At 43.4% G+C, this 19,804-nt stretch overlaps 1 protein-coding gene across 2 annotated transcripts in view; it reads right to left on the reverse strand.

Moving 5' to 3' along the window:
- Nucleotides 1–17,482, reverse strand: part of cerk (ceramide kinase) — a 39,141-nt gene extending 21,659 nt beyond the window's left edge. The window contains exons 1-2 of one of the 2 annotated variants that reach the window (XM_083763881.1): nucleotides 17,170–17,482; nucleotides 4,919–4,957 (exon numbers count right to left, since the gene is read on the reverse strand). In XM_083763881.1, the coding sequence (XP_083620007.1) occupies nucleotides 4,919–4,957; nucleotides 17,170–17,371 (241 nt within the window). In that variant the 5' untranslated portion in view covers nucleotides 17,372–17,482. The remainder of the gene's footprint in view (nucleotides 1–4,918; nucleotides 4,958–17,169) is intronic. The other variant, XM_083763882.1, reaches the window with a different exon arrangement.
- Between the last annotated feature and the right edge of the window lie 2,322 nt (nucleotides 17,483–19,804).

The raw sequence follows: 19,804 nt of genomic DNA on the forward strand, positions 1-19,804 counted from the left end.
TTCTCCCAGTGGACATCCCTCCTCTGCACATGATGCCCACATCATCTCATCCTTCTCCCAGTGGACATCCCTCCTCTGCACATGATGCCCACATCATCTCATCCTTCTCCCAGTGGACATCCCTCCTCTGCACATGCCCACATCATCTCATCCTTCTCCCAGTGGACATCACTCCTCTGCACATGCCCACATCATCTCATCCTTCTCCCAGTGGACCCCACATCCCTCCTCTGCACATGCCCACATCATCTCAGTCTCACCTCTCTTGTCTTATCCCCAAACCTTCTCTAAAGGTGATCCTCTCATGTCTCATTTCTGATCCTGTCACTCCTAAATGACAATCCTCAACCCTGCCACATCTAGCTCTGCCTCTATCAGTGTCACCGTTTCCAAGCCGTACAAAACAACAACAATAATGGGAAATTACTTTTCTGCATTCACCAAGCAGATGGCTTGCTCAGAGGAGTGCCCAGTGGAGAGCCATTAGGGGTTAGCCACATGAAGCCTAACCTACCTATTCACCCAATCTTCCACGAAACAGGCAGATCTAGTGAGCATAAAATAAACAAATAGAAGAAAGAAAATGGGGAAAGAAATTAACTACAGAAAAAAGAAGAAACCAACCAAAATAATAATCAATGAATCACATTCACCTTCAGGCCACAACCTATTCCTTATGACTGCATAGGCCATAGGCAAAGCTTTGGGATGAGTCACCGATATGAGATAATAATGGCTTACATAACGTAACATAACAGCAACCCTGCCTGGGGGGACGGCCTCTGTGATGCCTCCTCCATAACGCTTATACAATAACACACAGCGCAGCATGGGCGTGAAATCAGCGGATCAAATTGTCTCTGTCCCACAGAGAAGGGAGAGGATCGAGACTCATATAGCAGTGTTTGCAAAGGGGCCTCTCTGTATCGGCCTTAAATACAGAGGAACTGGAGAACTGAAAAAAGACAAGGGCAATTTGAAGTTACATCATCATAACTTTGATTGCTTTAAAATGACTGCATCATTCATGCATTAAAAAAGGCAATGACAATGTCAATACCACTATTAAGTCCTTTCCGTTTTAAGGATTGAGCCTAGAGGAAACTTGTATTGAAAATTGTACAGCTGATTAAGATAAAGGAAGCCCAGTATGAAAAAAGTACTGTATTAAATCGTCCGTGTAGACTCTTTGTTCACAAAACCACGGTTCCATCTTGTGGATCTGCTACTTTTGATGCTTTTGTGTGATGCTGTACTAGTAGTATGATCAAGTAGGGCGTTAATTTGCGGAAATAAAATAAAAACACAAAAAGGTTCAAATGAGAAGATAAGAGGTTTCTGCGCGACAGCAACATCCTAAATTATCACGACAAAGGGACAAGAATCTGCCTTTACTCTCGGAAGAACAGAGCCTATTAAAAGGATAATTGTGGCAAAGGTCATGTTGGCCCTTTTATCAGGAATGGGCTTAGCAGACATTTGCTCTGCAGCTGCAGACAAGTGCTCACTATGAGGTCCAAACCTGACACCAGCGAACTGCCCCAAGGTACCACATCCTTCTTAGGAAGAAAACTAGGTCAGGTCAGAACAAGACACTAAAAACTAAAAGTTCAGGAGAGATCAATGTGCACTCAAGTCACGAAGAGACGTAAGGTTATACCATCATGTGCCCTTTAGCGTCCCTATTTTGGGGTTATCGTAATAGGCGAACATTGGGGGAAACATTCTGTGAAAATGTACGGATGCACCAAGGGGCCTTTTTGGCCGATATCCATATCCAATGTAATTAACAGCTTCCCTAGGTAACCCGCTAGACAAGCGTTTTATTCCATTGTCTTTCCCTGCGTAACACGCTATACCCGCCATTTGTTTTATATGTTTAATATTTCACAGTTTTGTAATGACTTTAATGAAAAGGCGGCTTTGTCGCAGACAACGTGACAAGGCCGGAAATCGACCTATCCACTGGCTTGCAAGGGCTTCTGGGGAAATTAGTTGAGTGAACAGGGTTTTACACTTTGATCCATCCGCCATTACCGTTTGCTGGTTCTTCAGCATCACGACAGTGGATTATTTTTCGGCTAGGCAACAAACCATGGGACTATTTTCAGGGGGATTTTCATGGATCAAAGGCGCAAATACTTCAGCGTATGACCGTGGCTTGTTATGATAGGCTATAACGCACGGAATGTGACCGAATTTAGCCCAAGGAGTGTTTTTTGTGCTAAACTAATGCTTGGAATGGGTTCAGAATCATGAAAGCCCCCTAGTTTGACAAGTCACATGTCACGTTGTTGATGGTAGCCCAACTTTCAGCGAGTGTAAAAATTCCCCTAGGGTTGTTGAATAGAAACCAATGTGGGATATGTTAGTAGACACCCTTACAAACACATTGAAGTGGTGAAGAACATTCTTGGTAAGAAAATGTATTCCCAGATTGTATTAATATCCCGACTAGTAGGCCTACTTGCGGTTAGCACCTATAGCTGTTTAGGGCCTAAACCTTTTTGTTTAGGCTGCCTCTCACCTTTTGATACAACACTCACACAGCACATTCCATGCACTGCAGACATGACTGATTACGGACTTGCTCACACCTCATACTATGTTATGATATAGCCTTATTTCCTAAATTCAGTAAAATAAGCATACATTTGTTTTCTATTTCCCTAACATACATTAGAAAGGTGGAACGGCGGACCTCAGCAGACTGTAGACGTACGCCCGGGCATGTCCTCGCGAAGCTCCATGGTGGTGAACGCACGTGCCGAGGAGTCATGTACCGGCATGAGACTGTGTCACCTCCACATTGCTGTTGCAGTGGAAGTTGTTTCAGCTGTTTTCACAAGTCTATTCAACACTTCCATCAGCTATCACCACATCACCATGAAACTTCCCCGGTTGATTACTTACGCGAAGATAATGATTTATTGTCCAGTGTTGTTTTTGTCAGCAAAATTTAGATTTGAGTTTTAGTCGTAGTCTCTTGAATAGTTTTCACTTAGTTTTAGTCACATTTTAGACAGTCACCCGGAATGTTTTAGTGTTAGTCTAGTTTTAGTCGACTAAATATCGTACGATTTTAGTCGACTAAATCTACAGTTGATTTAGTCGATGTATTTTGGCGTGCATTGATGCTGTCGTAATGACTGATTTTACACTTACTGAAAATAGCCGATCTACAAGTTCACAACGCGTCACTGAACTTGTAGATCAGTTATTTTCAGCATGCAACCAAGTGTGAAATTACTTATACTGGATATGTTGTCCACTAGTCCACTAGACATTTTTTTCTAGTTTTTATTTGTCAACGAAATTGTCAATATATTTAGTCTTAGTTTTAGTCATCATAGCTTAGTTTTCATGACCAATGTTTGTGATTAGTAGCATTATTATGTCATACCCTGTATATTAGCCAGTAAAGCCCAGTAGCCACATCTGCGACCAAACCAAATACTGTTCAGTAACATAATATTATTATGGCATGTATTGGGTCAGGGAGGGTTAGGTATGAGATATGTTTGGTCACATATGCAACCAATAATGTTCAGTAGCATTATTATGACATATATTGGGTCACAAATGCAACCAAAATGGAGCCCTGTCCTTGGCAGGAGTATAAGCAACAATTCACAACACACATTGCACTATAGAAACCAAACCACAGTCACCCACAAAAGCAAGGCTTCTGCTGTATTTGATGTTGAATCTGCATGGGTATATAATTATGACTATGTCTGGACATAGCACTCAGAGGACATGAGGACACACCATGAAATTTGGAGCTTAACCACTCGAAACCCTATATATATATATATATATATATATATATATATATATCGTAACTTATTTTCCCCTGAATTCTCTACACCAAATCTCTTTGCACAAAAATACCCCCCCATGGGATCCTTGGGAGAGTTCCCCAGCTAAATTAGTTAATATAGCATCACAAACACTTTAACCGCTTTATCCATTCATACGTTAAAAAAAGAAAAGAAAAAAAAAGATCTAATTTCCTGCATAGCCAGGGCAGCAGTGGCTCAGGAGGTTGAGTAGTCGTCCCCTCCTGGCATGGTGTCAAAGTGTCCTTGAGCAAAGATATATAAGCACCCCTAACTGCTCCCTGGGCGCTGCCGTTCGCTGGCTGCCCGCTGCATCCCAATATTTAGGATGGCTTATACAACGCAGGGGACAAAAGTCCAGGTATGAGCAAAAAATAATTGGCCAATGACACTTTTCCTTTTTTAAAAGCTACAATCCGTATGTTTATATTTCCGTTGTCCCGTCCCAGACCAGTTATAGGACAATATTAATGTCCTATAGAGATCTTTTTAGTGTCCAGTTAATGCGGTGGTGCTGCGACCTCTGCTTCATTGACATGGTCTACCAGGCTGTGTCCGACCGTGAAACGAGGGTCGAAATGTCTCAATGGAAGAATATTGGGAGACTTAAAACTAGCATTTTAATAATTACCAATTAAGACCAGAGGCTGATTCTTTAAAAAATTAATCTTCCTAACAGTGTTCTGAAAAACTTAATCCATGTATTTGAGCAAGAATGAGTTAAAATTATTCCCTTTATAAAAGTGTATAGTCAAAGATTTTCACAAATCAAAAATAGCAGATTTACAAGCTTATATATAGCGCAGCACGAAGTGCACGAAGGCTTGTACACCTGCTAGTTTTAAATAATGTTTAAAGTGCTTAAAACACGGATGCGTGGATGGTTGAAAAGAAGTCCTGGATTGTAGCTTTGTTTTTTCAACTTCATCAAATACAGCAGACAGGAGAAGCACTTTAACCACGAAAAGCAACAAAACACAGTAAATTATCCACGAATAACTGCAGAGGAGGAGGATGTTAATGGCCAGTGTTATTTGACCATTGGCAGCATGGTGGTGGTCAAGAGGTTCTCCTACCTGACTCTCCTCTGCGGTGGAACCTAGCAGGGCAGAAACCTGCAGGAAAAGGGCAATGCACGTTACTGTGGAAAGAAAGGTCACTGAGAAACAACGGAAACGTCTTGCATCTCCTTGACACCTGTAGCCCTCCCTCTGGAGGACAAACTACAACACGTCTGTTTATCTACGGATAAATAGGACGTTGTAAAGATGTGCCGTGTCCTCGACTCTCAGCAAAGAAGGAAACTGATTTCAACTCAAGTGCACGCAAGCACACACACACACACACACACACACACACACACACACACGTTTAAACAACTACAATACACAATTTATATTTACAATAACCTTTACAGAAAGGTCGCTTAAAATAAGCAGACATGGCAACACTGTCAGAGTACTGGGGAGTGGGGGGGGGGGCATTATGCAAAATGCAAAAAAAAGTACTGAAGGCAGTAAACTATAAAAACAAAATACAGAGCCTGTTAGATAAAAGCTTCACGTGTTCACCTTTTGACTGTATGCTGGCTCTTGTCCAAGGTCTTTGAAAGATATATTTCTTTTCAGCCTTTGGCACCCTCACTTCATCTTTCTTTGTGTTGCCGTTTGATTTGAGCCCCTAAAGCGAGTGCGACTATTTATATTAAACATGTATTGTTGAACAGGAATTGAGTGGCAGCGCCATTTAATCCAGAATTTTCAATTATGGGGTGAGACCTCGGGGTTGTGTTGCTCCTCTCAGTCAGAGAATGATCCTTCACACACGCACACAGGAAAAAAATCTAGAGAAATCAATTATGCCCAGAGGCTTCACAGAAAATGACAAAGGTTATTATATCGCAAACTTCCATTTCCCTTCTCATCTGTGGAGGTGATTATTTCACTAAAAGGTCCTTGGAATTGCCCCATTTTGAGAGATTTCTAACATTTTATAGGCTTATGATCACCCCAGATATATCTCTAGCTGAACATAGCCTCTCAGCTTCAGAGATGAATTGGATTCAGTCCAAAGCTCATACTGTATATCGGGGAAATAAACGGAGGGGGGGAGAAGCCTGACAACTTCAGATGCTAGATGGTAGATAGTGTGGAGCAAGCGAAATGAAGTAACATGACACACAGATAAGCTATAGCGGTATGGTAAATGACTATTCATCTTGAGGCATGTCGTCACCGTTGTGGGGCAGAAACCTTGTTTCTCCATTTTTTCAATTTATTTTCCTTTAAAAAAAAATTACACCCTACTTACAAGAACTTGCCATACAAGAATGTTCACAACACATCGCATTGCGGCGTGTCGTGTGAGCTTGTAGATCTGCTATTTCTGCGAGTGAAAGTTTAAGGGCTTAAGCTGTCTGTGTTACTTATAAAATACTGAACAAATGAAAGGTATTAACGAGAGCTAGTGACTTAAAAGAATAACATACGTTGGACCCATTGGAACACGGTTCATTTTTGTCCATTTCCTGAACAGCAGCGGTGTTGGACATACAAGGTTTCCGACCCGACAGCGACGATGGAGTCCACATGCAGCTCCATTACCCAGGAATGACAGGATAATTACAGTTGTGTTATGATAACTGTAAATCCACTCACTGCCGTAGCCATCTCTCTCAATGGAGGTGACTCACATTATGTAAGTGTACAAGGCTACCGTGTGCATTCTGAGACACAGTCCACGATGCTGTTGTTGTTAGACGCAAATTCAGAATGATAGCTCAAAGATGACTCACTAGATATTATCTACCATTAGAAAGAAAAAAATACATTGTCATTTTAGTGCCAGCTGGCTACCCAATTTTCTGTGTTGGCTATTGTTCAGGTTTCAGTTTCAGTTCAGTTTGTTTGTGGTTTGCAATATTAATAATAATAATAATAACTTTTAAAACCTAGAAAGCATCCGTTTCATTTTAGATTTTAACCACTTTAACCATTATTCTATACTTCGGCTATTAAAAAAATAGCAGATACACAAGGTGATAGCGGGGAGTGAAAGAAAAACAGTGTAAATAGTTATTGATTTTAGCTTAATATCGACAAGCAGCACACAATGCATTAGTATGTGACGTGTTGTGAGATTTTAGAAGTGTTCACGAAGTATACGTTTTTTTTAGTGGGTAACTAAAGATATAAGGATTAATGAACAAAATAATATTTATCTTTCTTCGAAATGGAGTCAGTGTTTTGCAAAAGAACCATACAATTTTAAGAGTTTGTCTGATTATCCAAACCATGCATAACATGCAAAATAATCTCAAAACCTTTGCAACCAACTCAGTTTTAGGAGTTCGCATGAGCATTTCTACAATTAGTGGAGTCGGGCCAAAAGATTAGATTTGAAAAATAAATCAGATTTGGCTGAATTTGACTGCATTATAGATGGAGCCTTATTTATATTTGTACACTCAGAGTTACAGACCTGCAAGGGTTCATTTGGTTCAATTTATTTTATAAACTCTCAGAGTTACAGACCCGTAAGAGTCCATTAAGGTCCATTTGTAGTACACTCTCAGAGTTACAGACCCGTACAGGTCCTTTTCAGTTTATTTTGTACACTGAGGTGCAGGCCCGTACGGGTCCATTTGGTTCACAAAGACCACTGGCAGTCCCGGAACCCCACTCTGAGAACCAAGCTATAAGGAAGCACTTTTTCTTCCAAGCTATAAGGAACCAAGCTATAAGGAAGCACTTTTTCTTCCAAGCTATAAGGAACCAAGCTATAAGGAAGCACTGCTTCTTCCAAGCTATAAGGAACCAAGCTATAAGGAAGCACTGCTTCTTCCAAGCTATAAGGAACCAAGCTATAAGGAAGCACTATTTATGTACATAGCCTGCCAGTGGTTCCCAAAGTGGGGTCCGGGGACCCCTAGGGGTCCTTGAGGGAGTTCCAGGGGGTCCCCAGCTAAATTATAATTAGGACCCTTAAGGGTCTGTAACGCAGTGTACAAATGGCACCAAGGTTCCATTTGTACACTCTCAGAGTTAAATTACAATATTGATTTTACAATATACATTGGGGTCCCAGAGATAAAAATGACATTAAGTGGGGGTCCGTAGCCTAATTCAGGTCAAACCTGGGGGTCCTTGAAATGAAAATCGACTGCCAGAGCCGTAAGAATCTTCTCTTATGGGATTCCTTGGCATAAATTATCTAATGGGGGTCCGCGGGCTAATGAGTGTCAATTTGGGGGTCCTTGGCATGAAAAAGTTTGGGAACCACTGTGCTATGCCATATGACATAATCAGGTGACCTGATGTTTCGTCATTAAATTGAAAATAACGGTAGTGGGTCGCATGAAGAGTCATTAGATTGACCCATATAATCATGATGACCATGATTATAAGGGTCAATCTAATGACGAAACATTCATGGAGCTTTAGAAGGAAACACCAACAAGAAGCATGGCAGAGGAGCGTTTAGGTTCAAGCAGTGATGCAAATAGGTTTTCAATGTAATGGGTCCCGGGACCCAGGGGTGCATGGTCTTTTAGATGGGTCCCAGGGACATTTCAAAGAGTCCCACTTCAAAGACGTTAGGAGTCATATTTTGTCATTTTTACATTTCATTTTATATAGTTATGTATCTGAAAGAAAGAAATACAATTCCAAATGTGACAACTTAATATTAAGATTAATGCAAACAGTGCAAAGTATAGAAAGTATATAAGTATATAAAGTAAATTAAATAGCACCAAAATAAAGCAAAAATGCAATAAGTAAATTAAATACTTTGTGGTGCACTCAGTGAGGTAAATAAAGTCACAATTAAAGTCCCTCATTGTCATCACTAACAAAAAATAAAGGGTTTGTAGTGCATTTGGGACTCCATTGTTACACTTGGATTTAGGTTTCCCATTCAATCGGGAAACAATGCTCGTTATGCTCAAAGAAGTGACCCTAAAGAATGTGGTCTTTGGTCTGACCATCTGAAGCAGCGCTGTTTAGATGAGAGTTGCGACAACTGCGTTCACTTCATGGGGCCACTGACTACAGCTCGTCACTGCATTGATCACATGACCACGCCGTTTCCTGCCATCTCTGTGACACTCTCTCTAAAAACCTCTGGTCTGCGGCCGCTTCTCAAGATAGCGGCGCCCCCGTTTTGATTATCATTTCTATCGTGTTTCTACAAACGATTCCTACGTGGATTTTATTGTTTATAATGTAGGATGAGGCCTGATGCGGCCATGCAAAATTAGTACAGTACAGTAGTGCGTCTAAGGACCGCCGGAGGGGGACACGATTGCGTACTTTATCAATATATTGCAATATATATGTGTCTAGGGATGCAAAATGCAGCCAATTTGCATCACTGTTCAAGTACTCGTCACACAAGGTTAGTGTTTCAGTACAGCTATACCTGCACCCAACAACTCAATGAATCATTTACACCACAAGTGGTGCTTAACCCAATAACTTCTACACTGGCATCCTGTTACATTTATACTGCGTATCGAATGTACTGTATATAATCTCAATTATTTTCTATGATGTTGGAATCTTTTCATATGTCATTTCTTTGTATAGGCCTATTGAAGTTATACTTTTGTATTTTAAATTTAATTTAATTTACAAAGCCTAAAAGGCAAACAGAAATACATATCCCTATATGTTACACTGTAAAAACACAATTAAAATTGTTAACCACAATTAGTTTTATGACAATTAATTGTCAAATACAATTTCATGATTTTGACAGCCTTTAACCCATTTTGGGAGGGAACCCCTTTTGGTGTTTTAAACATTATGTTATAATTTAGCTATTGAAAAATAGCCGATCTACAAGCTCATAGTGCGACACCGAGTGGCGCGCTACGAGCTTGTAGGTCTGCTATTTATTTTTTAAATCGTGAAAATATTTATTTCAGAAAACTGGAGGATTTAGAACATTTTTTTTTTCAATTTCGAGGTCAGGCCTAAATGGATTAAAGTCGCCCACATTTCTGTGTCCTTGTATGTGCTGGTCAGTCAGTCTGCTGGTCGGTCAGTACGTGCTGGTCAGTCAGTCTGCACTGCAGCTAATATCACAAACACTACAGCGATGTCAGCGATCAGTGCCTAGACTGTCCAGTCAGTGCGCACGTCACTGCCAGTAGGCCAAGTAAGTCAATCTAATTGTGGCTTTTCTACGACTTCAAGAAAAAATGTGAGGAGCACAATGGGTCTGGTTGTGACTGTAATGTTAGAATGTCTTTTTAACACTCATGCTCATTGTTACAATTTAGCAGCTTATCCAGAGCTCAGAGTATAAACTGTATGAACCCTAGTCCACTATTTCCCAAATATATGTACACACACTCTCTTAGCTGTCCATCGTGTCCGATGATGACGCTTGCTTTGGGTCGTGTGGGGTGTGGGGGGGGGGTCAGCGGTGTTGCCGCTGGTGCCACTTGGGGTGGCTGTCGAGGCCGATGCGCGAGCCGCAGATCTTTCCACAGGCGGGGCAGGGGATCCCGTCTGTTGGAGGAACGCCGGCTTCCCTCCGGTGTCGCTGGGCGCGTCTCTCGGACCTCCTTTGATGGTTGCTGTCGCTTATGTGCGAAATTGCCCTGGCACATGTGACCCGCCAGGCTGAGTGGTTGTGTGCCAGAGTTTCCAGCTGCATGGGATTGATGGTAGTACGCTTTAGGAGATCCTTGGTGTAGTCCTTGTAGCGCCTATTTTGTCCACCAGGGGCACGCTTTGCAGCATGCAGTTGGCCGTAGAGGACTTGGCGGGGCAGGCGGTGGTCAGGCATGCGGATGGTGTGTCCTATCCACCGCAGGTGTTTTTTTGCCACAGCTGCTTCCATGCAGGTGGATTCTGTGCTGTCACGAATCTCCGTGTGGGGGACTCTGTCTTCCCAGGATAGGCCAAGGATCCTCTGAAGGCAGCGGATGTTGAAGGCTTCCAGGTTGGTGAAGTGCCGCCTATATGGAGTCCATGTCTCCACCCCATAGGGTAGACACACAAACCGCATTGTAGACAGCAACCTTGGTGCTGACCTTCAGGTTATGGTTTTCAAAAACCCTGCTGCGCAGTCGTCCGAAGGCTGAAGAGGCTTTGTTGATGCGGGTGTGTATTTCGGTGTCGAGGGAGCAGTGTGTGGACAGTGTGGAGCCAAGGTAGGTGAAGTGATCGACGGTTTTGATGGGGGTACCGTTTATATGGAAGCTGGGGGGTGAAGAGGACTGGGTAGTGAGTTGGGACATGACTTCAGTTTTTTTATGTTGACCTGAAGTCCGAAGGATTGGTACAGAGTGGAGACTGTGTTGAGGGCCTGCTGCATGGATTCTGGGCTGTGTGCTAAGATTGCGCAATCATCAGCATACTGTAGCTTACATATTTGGCAGGTCAGACCATGTCAGTGGTAGATCTGCTCTTCCTGAAGCCACATTGTGTCTCCGGGAGAGCAGCTTCTGAGATGTGCTCCACCAGCCGGTTGAGCATGATTTTTGCCAGCACTTTCCCGGCGATGGAGAGGAGAGATATTCCGCGGCTGTTCCCACAGACTGCTCAGTCACCTTTGTTTTTATAGATGACCACGATGTTGGCATCCTTCCAGTCCTGTGGGAGGGTCTCATGTTCCCAGATGTTGCAGATAAGGAGGTGCAGGCGGCGCTTGAGGAGGTATCCTCCGCGTTTTAACACCTCTGCCGGGATGCCATGCCAGCTTTATGTGCTTGATGTTTAGATTGAAGAAGTGACTGTATCTCAGCAGAGTTGCAGTCAAACCAGTCCTGGTGACATTTCCTTGCATGCCCAAGTGCTTCTGAGGCTGCACTGTGGATGGCATGACACAGGACAGGCCATTCAGTGGATTCCTCAGGGATGTTGTCAAGGTTTTCTGCAAGGAGCAGTCGGAGGTTGTTTTGGGTGGTGGGGCTGTTTAGTGCTGCGCAGTTGAGTTTTCGGGTTGCAGCTGTTCTTGGACGACAGGGTTGGATGATCATGCGGAGCTTGGATCTAATCATGCGATGATCAGTCCAGCACTCTGCTCCGCGCATGACTCTGGTGGTGAGAACATCCTGTCTGTCCTTTTGACGGACAATCACATAGTCCAGGAGGTGCCAGTGCTTTGAGCGGGGATGTTGCCAGGTTGTTTTAAGCTTGTTCTTCATCTGGAAGGTGGTGTTAGTGATGACCAGGTCGTGTTCTGCACAGAGGGAGAGGAGCCGTAGCCCGTTGCTGTTCATTTTCCCCACTCCGTGTTGGCCAATAACTTTGTTCCATACCAGGTGCTCCGTACCCACCCTAGCATTGAAGTCTCCCATGAGTATAAGTTTGTCAGTGGTCTGGGTTTTCTGTATGACAGAGTCAAGTGCCCGGTAAAAGTCCTCCTTGACGTTGTGCTCGGCATCAAGAGTTGGTGCATAAGCACTAATTAGAGTGGCGAAACGTCCCTTTGTGAGGGGAATACGCCATGTCATCAGTCTTTCAATGATGCCAATGGGGGATTCTGGGATGCTCTGCAGCAGCTTGGTCTTCACAGCGAAACCTACGCCATGGATGCGGCGAGTGCCTTCAGGGACCCCTTTCCAGAAGAAGGTGTAACCTGCACCAACTTCTGTCAGGGAGTCCTCTCCATGTAGTCTGGTCTCACTGAGTGCTGCGATGTCGATGTTGTATTTCCCAAGTTCCAGGGCCACAAGTGCTGTCCTACGTTGGGGCCAACAGTGTGCGTACATTCCATGAGGCAATACATAGACTTTTGTTTATTTTCTTAGTTTTTCGACCGCGAGGGGGGATGCTCCGACGATTGCGGTTTACCGTCCGGAGTTAGAGGAGCAGACAATGTTTGGACAATGTTATTCAGGGGAGAGCAGTGTGGGGCTGCTCTGTCACAATGGAAGCTGCCGAGGTGATGCGCTGCTCCATCCCGCAGTCACAGCGACCTTCACTCCATTGCCACCTGTGTGCATGGTTTTACTAGGCACTCCCAGCCACATCCTTGGCCTGTGCCTGCCGCCATTCCATATCGCCACAGGGCTTCTTGGGGGGTGGGGGAAGGTAAGGGGGGGGGGGGGGGGGGTGAAGCAAGAAGCTTGCGCAGAGGTGGGGATTAAGGTGAAGGTGTGGGTGCGCAGTCCTCACTTCCACCATCTTCGCTCCAACCAGGTGGACTTCCAGTGGCATGAGAAACCCATGACGATCTTCAATCTGGCTGGAGTTGCAGGGGACTGCCGGTGGTATTTTGGACTCTGCCTATGCCTGTCCCCATGTGCAGAGGGGCAGTGGTGTGTTGGTGGGGCCCACTGCTGCCCGGCGATGAGGCAAGGGAGGGGTCTTGGTGAAGGAGAGGCTATGTACTGACCTCGGAAGACTTACACACTCAGCTTCCTTTACCCAACTGGGTTGGTCAGTGGCAGGAACTAAGGGAGGGTGGTCACATGCAACTTCTCTCTAGCATGCTGCACAGACGCATCACCCCACACACACACACACACACACACACACACACACACACACACACACACACACACACACACACACACACACACACACACACACACACACACACACACACACACACACACACACACACACACACACACACACACACACACACAGGTGTATATATATATTTGGGGAAATGTGTCAGGTTTCACAAGAATCATCATTCTAAAAGTAAAATATATAATCTGTATGTTGAAACTATACACACGATAGGATCCCAGGTCAACACTGACGTGACATTGGTCTACAGACACATACACATACATGCACCCCAAACTCTGCCCAGTGCAAAAACCAAAAATGAATTTGTGTGCTCCAGTCTTCCATTTTAGGCTGAGACTCTGAAGTTTCTCTCTCATCAATCTTCCTTCTTGTGTAAGTGCTGGCGAGGCTAATTTTAGCCCCCACAGACAAAAGGAGATCAGAAAAATGTGGGCGTTTTGGTGTGGAACAGACGTGGCCTCTTACAGAGCTGACCTTTGCACAAGCTCAGGGCATGATCATTTTGGACGGCTACTTAAGTGTAAGTGTGTGTGTGTGTGTGTGTGTGTGTGTGTGTGTGTGTGTGTGTGTGTGTGTGTGTGTGTGTGTGTGTGTGTCAGCCAGCATGTTCACCTCAGAACAGGGGTGCACCGTGCTGATATAAGTTTATAACAATAATTATAAAAATAAATAAATAATAATAATGAACTATTTGTAATGTATAGCCCAGTTCATGACATGAAATGCTATGGTAAGGTTCCCTGTCGTGTGTTAAGGGAGGGTAATCAGCAGGCCATCTGGTGCCCTTTGGTTGACACTAATGCTGATCACAGGGCATCCTTGGAAATGCCAAAGTGTCCTGACAACTGGGAGAATGTCACCACAGCATGTGACAATCATATGAGAACAGGTGGAGCTTTAGACTAAATAGTATTGCACTATACTTCTCCTTAAAGGCCAAACGGACCAGGACTACAAATATCTTTAGTCAAATCAGACAGAATCTTTGAGTCTGTAGTTAGTTACCACCATTGTTGTAGTGGTGATGTCTCAACTGGTGGGACGCTGTTTTAATGATGTAATTCGCACGTCTACAGTACTTGTGCAGGTCACACAATGGACCATTGATATGCATACGGCCAGGGTTCGTTTCTACATCCTACTTTAATTTATGCCAGGGGTACTCAACTGGCGGACCGCGGTCCGCGACCGGACCGCGGACCACCTCTTTGCGGACCCCCCCCCCCCCCAAAAAAAAAAAACATTTTTTTTTCTTTTTCAAGTTAATAATATAAATAACATCGGATGGTACATTTCTCATGTGAAATTGCTGCAAAGGCCCCCAAAATGTCCCCCAAGGGCCTCCAAAATTCTGGCGCAGTGTGGCCTGCCAGGGCGTATAACTCCCGGCCTGATTTGGAGTTCCACTCCGGGCCTGCACTCTGCACCCCATTATTGGTTGGGTGGAAGGGGATCTGATTTGTATAAGCTTGGCTTGACCATACTAAACGGGCATAGAGCCCCGCTGTCCGAAGGACGCCGCGCATGGGACCGGACCTCGGTCTTATTAAAAAAAAAAATTGTGGACCTTCATCATTTCTAGTTGAGGACCCCTAATTTATGCTTTTGACACTCTGCAGTTGTTGTATGTCGTGCAATGAGCACTGCACCGCTGGTTACCACCAAAATGTGGAATGCCCCGAAACCATCCAAACCAACACTGCCGTCTTTCAAAATTGGCCTGAAAATAAAACCATCTCAACCACAAGGGGAGTTAAATTCCCATTGGAATGTGTGCCATTAACTGACACCGTTTTTCCTTTTTCTCCTTTGTACATAATTGTGTTTGTATTTGTTGATGACATGCATTATTGTATAAAAGTTTTCATACTATGTTGATGAATTGAATACTAGCCTATAGGACCACAATGGAAACAAGACCCCCAGGACTTTCCGGTGTCATCCCTTTGGCCTCTTAACCCATTCTGACCTGAGATCAGATTCATACGACACACACTGGTCTGATGAACCCATTCTGACCTGAGATCATATTCTAAAAATGTCAGTCGCTCTTCGATTTTTCAAAAATAGCAGACCTACAAGCTCGTATCGCGCCACTCGGTGGCGCGATATGAGCTTGTAGATCTGCTATTTTTAAATAGCTAAAGCATAACATGATGCCAACACCAAAATGGGTGCCCGGTCAGAATGGCCTTAATGTCTGACTTCACCACACACCGTTTACATTTATGACTTTAAAAGTATTACATCAAGAAATCTAAATTCACACGCAAAAAAAAACATGAATTACAAGTAGATCGAGGGATTTCAGAGAGGGAATTCATATCAAAGAGGGAATTATCTTTAAGAATGTCCTTTTTCTGCATCCACTCGTGTTAAAACACTATCTTCGGTAATCCTGAATCTAAATCAAACATTAACTCATGGACTTTGAATGTTAATCCTGTTAACTGCAGGAAATGCTACACGATCCTCTGCAAAAAGCTCATTCTCTTTAGTCCATGGCAGTAGTTATGATTTCAGGCTCCTGTAAAGTTCAACAGGATTGTATAAACCTTCCTTGTAACATTCAACATTTCTCCCTGTTGTATGCCGTCTCTATTTAGACTATATAAACCAGCTGTGAAAGATATGCACAGGCTAAACAGGAGACTGAAGATGGTTATTTTATTTGTATTCATTTGTGTTTAATGATTACAATAAACAATAACATGAATGTTATTTTTCTTATGTTATTCATTATTAACTATAACTTGTGAGAATTATAATACACCCAGCTCTGCCTAATTTGAATAATATTCAAAACAGTTTCTTTGCATTGTGTGCCTGTCAGTGAGTCATAATAAATAGCCTAGAAACAGCCTTGTGACGCTGGAATGGGTTGGGGGGTCGAATGTTGTTACATTCCTATTCCCAGATGCCTACCCCTCGACACGTGTGCGACCCCCGCATGGTTTGCAAAACATGGTTTGCAAAACAGGTTCTGAGTTCTGACACATGCGTGCTGCTGCTAGAGGCCCTTATCTTGCACTACTAGTCTGTATGATCATGATAATGATGCTCATATGTTGGCAACGCACGCGCTGTCTGCCAATGTCAACAATGAGGCCACTCTTCCTCACATGCATGGAGGCTGAAAGATAATCTCTTACATAAGGACACCGTCCGGCGTCTGTAGGTGAGTATAGCCTCGGATCAAGAATAGCCTATCCATGTATTTGATAGATTTTGACAGTCAGACTCGATAAAAAAAATCTATAGTCTTGACTCTTGATCCGAGGCTAAGCCAGGCAGCTACAATGCTTGTGTGCAACTGTGCATAGTATGCATGTATACAACAACGTAGGCCTACTACTGTACACGCAGAGTGGACCCAATGTTATGAATGAACTGTACTGTGCAAGCATCGCACAATAAAGAGACAGCGCTTATTTACCTATACAATTCAGCATAGCTCACTCCACGTAGGCTACGCCAGAAAAACATTAATTTATTAAAATCCCCATCTGACAAGAGATGTCGCTTGTCAAGCATAAAAATAACCAATGAATCTACAAGCTACAAACGCGTCGCTTAAAGACGGCTTTATAGCTTGTATATCGGATCGTTTGGGGGGGGGGGGGGGGGGGGGGCTAGCGACACTTTATTTGCGTCGCTACATTGTACATGCGCACAATGAAAAAGTAGCGGAACAACAAAGGGGTGTTATTGTTGTTGGCTACATTGTATCCCCATGGCTGTCAGCGGTGGTTTCTCGGCCTCACGGGCGCCGTCAATATCACACGGATCATAACAATAACCATCACATCACACCAACAATAACTCACTGAGTTTGAACGGGAGGTGGAGTCCCCCGGAGAGCCGTCGCTTCTTGCCGGCGGACGGCGGCAGCTCCTTCCAGGACAGCGCTCCGCGGCTCAGGGTGACGGCGAAGACGCTGCTCTTCAGCTGGAGCTGAGACGATAGAAGCTTCGGCTGTTGTTGTGGCTGAGGTGTCTCCATCACAGACAGGCAGGCAGGCAGAGGCATGGCTGGATGTTATCTCCTTCTCGACATCTCTTTGTTTTCTTTTCAGTGTGTGGGGTTTGTCAGAGGAGCCATATATGGAGCAGCTACTGTAGCTATACTAGTATAAAACAATGCTACCGTTCGTTCACCGTTCACACACTCTCCAGGTCAGAATATTATTGGATAGCGGTTTCTCTCTCTTCATTCAGGATGTGGGACGGGCTTCTGAGGCAGGGGCTGTGCGTGTTGCGTCATCACGCTGTTTTTACTCGGGTTCCCTCCCACTCCGAGGGATTATCATCATCAATTGTTCTCTACTCTGGAAGTGGAAGACACTTATTTATTACAGTCACGTCACGTGATGCAAATAATAAAATGTCGATATTTATATAAGACTCTAATAGGTCCATATGAAAGGGGACAACACAACAAATAGGCCTATAAAATTACACAAACAAAACATTTCATTTTGATATCAAGTGTATATTTGTGCGTCTTTAAATGTTCTGATGAATTGAAAATGGAAAGTGCTTTTTATAGTTGTATCCTCATAGCAGTTTTTGTATTGACTTGTGCTTTCGTTTGAAATGTAGCCTACCCAATCTCTACCCATTCTACATAGCCTACTGTGAATACAAATTACAATCTATCAATTCAATATAGCCTAGCCCCCCCCTCTCTCTCATTAGCAGGCAACAGTGTAGCACTCTCTCTCTCTCTCTCTCTGTTTCTGTTTGCCTCTACTGGAATAGTCACAGTCACATACTGTAGGTTAACACGGACATTGCTGTTCCTTGGAGTGGTTGCACCACTCAAAAACAGGCTATACTTTACACCAGTGTAAAGTATAGCCTGTTTTTGATACTTTACACCAGTGTAAAGTATAGGCACACACACACACACACACACACACACACACACACACACACACACACACACACACACACACACACACACACACACACACACACACACACACACACACACACACACACACACACACACACACACACAGGTCAGAGGTGACAGATGAGAAGTCAGAGGTTAAGTGTAGAATAAACACAGCCCTTTGGTCATCATGTCTAACATGACATTGCAATGATAGGCCACCAGTGGTGGAAGAACTAGCCTACTCACAGTGTTAACACAATAGACAAACAAACACAGCATGACTGCCTGGTGTAGTAAAACAAAAATATATATATACGTACTGCTTGAGAATGAGTTGATCTGTTATTGGATGCATAAGAGAACTGCATATTGCATAAAGCAAACAAGATACAGCACTATTAGGATTCAAGTGTCTATAGTCTATACTCTTCATTTTAACTCGCATTTCAGGATTCGTTCCTAATATTCACATAAGAAATGGCGTACAAATATAATACACGTATAATAGGTCTAGCGATGCCAACTCCAAACAGCCCCAAAGACATGATGCCAGACCCCACTGATACCAAAAACAGAAATTAAGGAGGCAGATTGTTTTTGGCAATACATATTTTGTAGCCAGGAAGTGAGAAAGGGGGGGCACCCAAATACATTTAATAACAGTGTGCGCACTCGATCAGTCCTAAAGATTATATTTGAGAAACAAATTGGATTTACCTGTAGCAGGCTGAACAAAGCCTGCGGTTAAAGGTATAGGGTAAAAGTGATATTTTGTGGTTAAAACAAAAAGTTTTTTGTTAAAAGGTAAAAACACTATATTGTGATGATAGTAATCATAGCAATGTTTTATTGTTTGTTCAATAGCGGGTCTCCCTGTCTCTCCAGCACTTTAATAAACAGAAACTACATTTTCAGGTAGGTGACAAAAGGCCAGCAAATCAGGAGAAAGTAGCCATCCACTGCTGGACTTTTTGGTGTTGGGAGACGAGATGACGTCATCTTTCTTTGTTATACGCTGATTGGCTGAAGGGGTTGTCTGTCAACCAGAGTCAGACTTCGCATGCATGTACAGAAATGTGATTTATTTGAAGTGGCCGAAAAAAGGCTGAAAAGGTGGATCGAGCAAATCATAACATTTACTTATTGGGAGATCTAAAGTAGTAGTTCCCAAACATTTTCATGTCAAGGACCCTCAAATTGACACAGCCCCTGCAGACCCCCATTTGAACAGATATTCCAGGGACCCCCATAAGAGAAGATTTCTACGGCTCTAGCAGTGATTCTCACCCCGTTTAATTTCAAGGACCCCCCAATTTGACATGTATTAGGCTACTGGTCCCCATTTAATGGCATTTCTATCTATGGGAACCCCGATTTATAATGTAAAATAAATGTTAATTTAACTCTGAGTGTGTACAGGCTATACTTTACACCAGTGTAAAGTATAGGCTACTAAGTACACGTGCACAGTGCACACACACACACACACACACACACGCACGCATGCTCGCGCGTATTTAACATTCTCATAATCACACTAATACATGGGGCATGCCCAAGTTC

The sequence above is a fragment of the Protomyctophum parallelum genome (genome assembly GCF_964188405.1).
Source record: "Protomyctophum parallelum genome assembly, chromosome: 4".
Taxonomy (NCBI): Eukaryota; Metazoa; Chordata; class Actinopteri; order Myctophiformes; family Myctophidae; genus Protomyctophum; species Protomyctophum parallelum.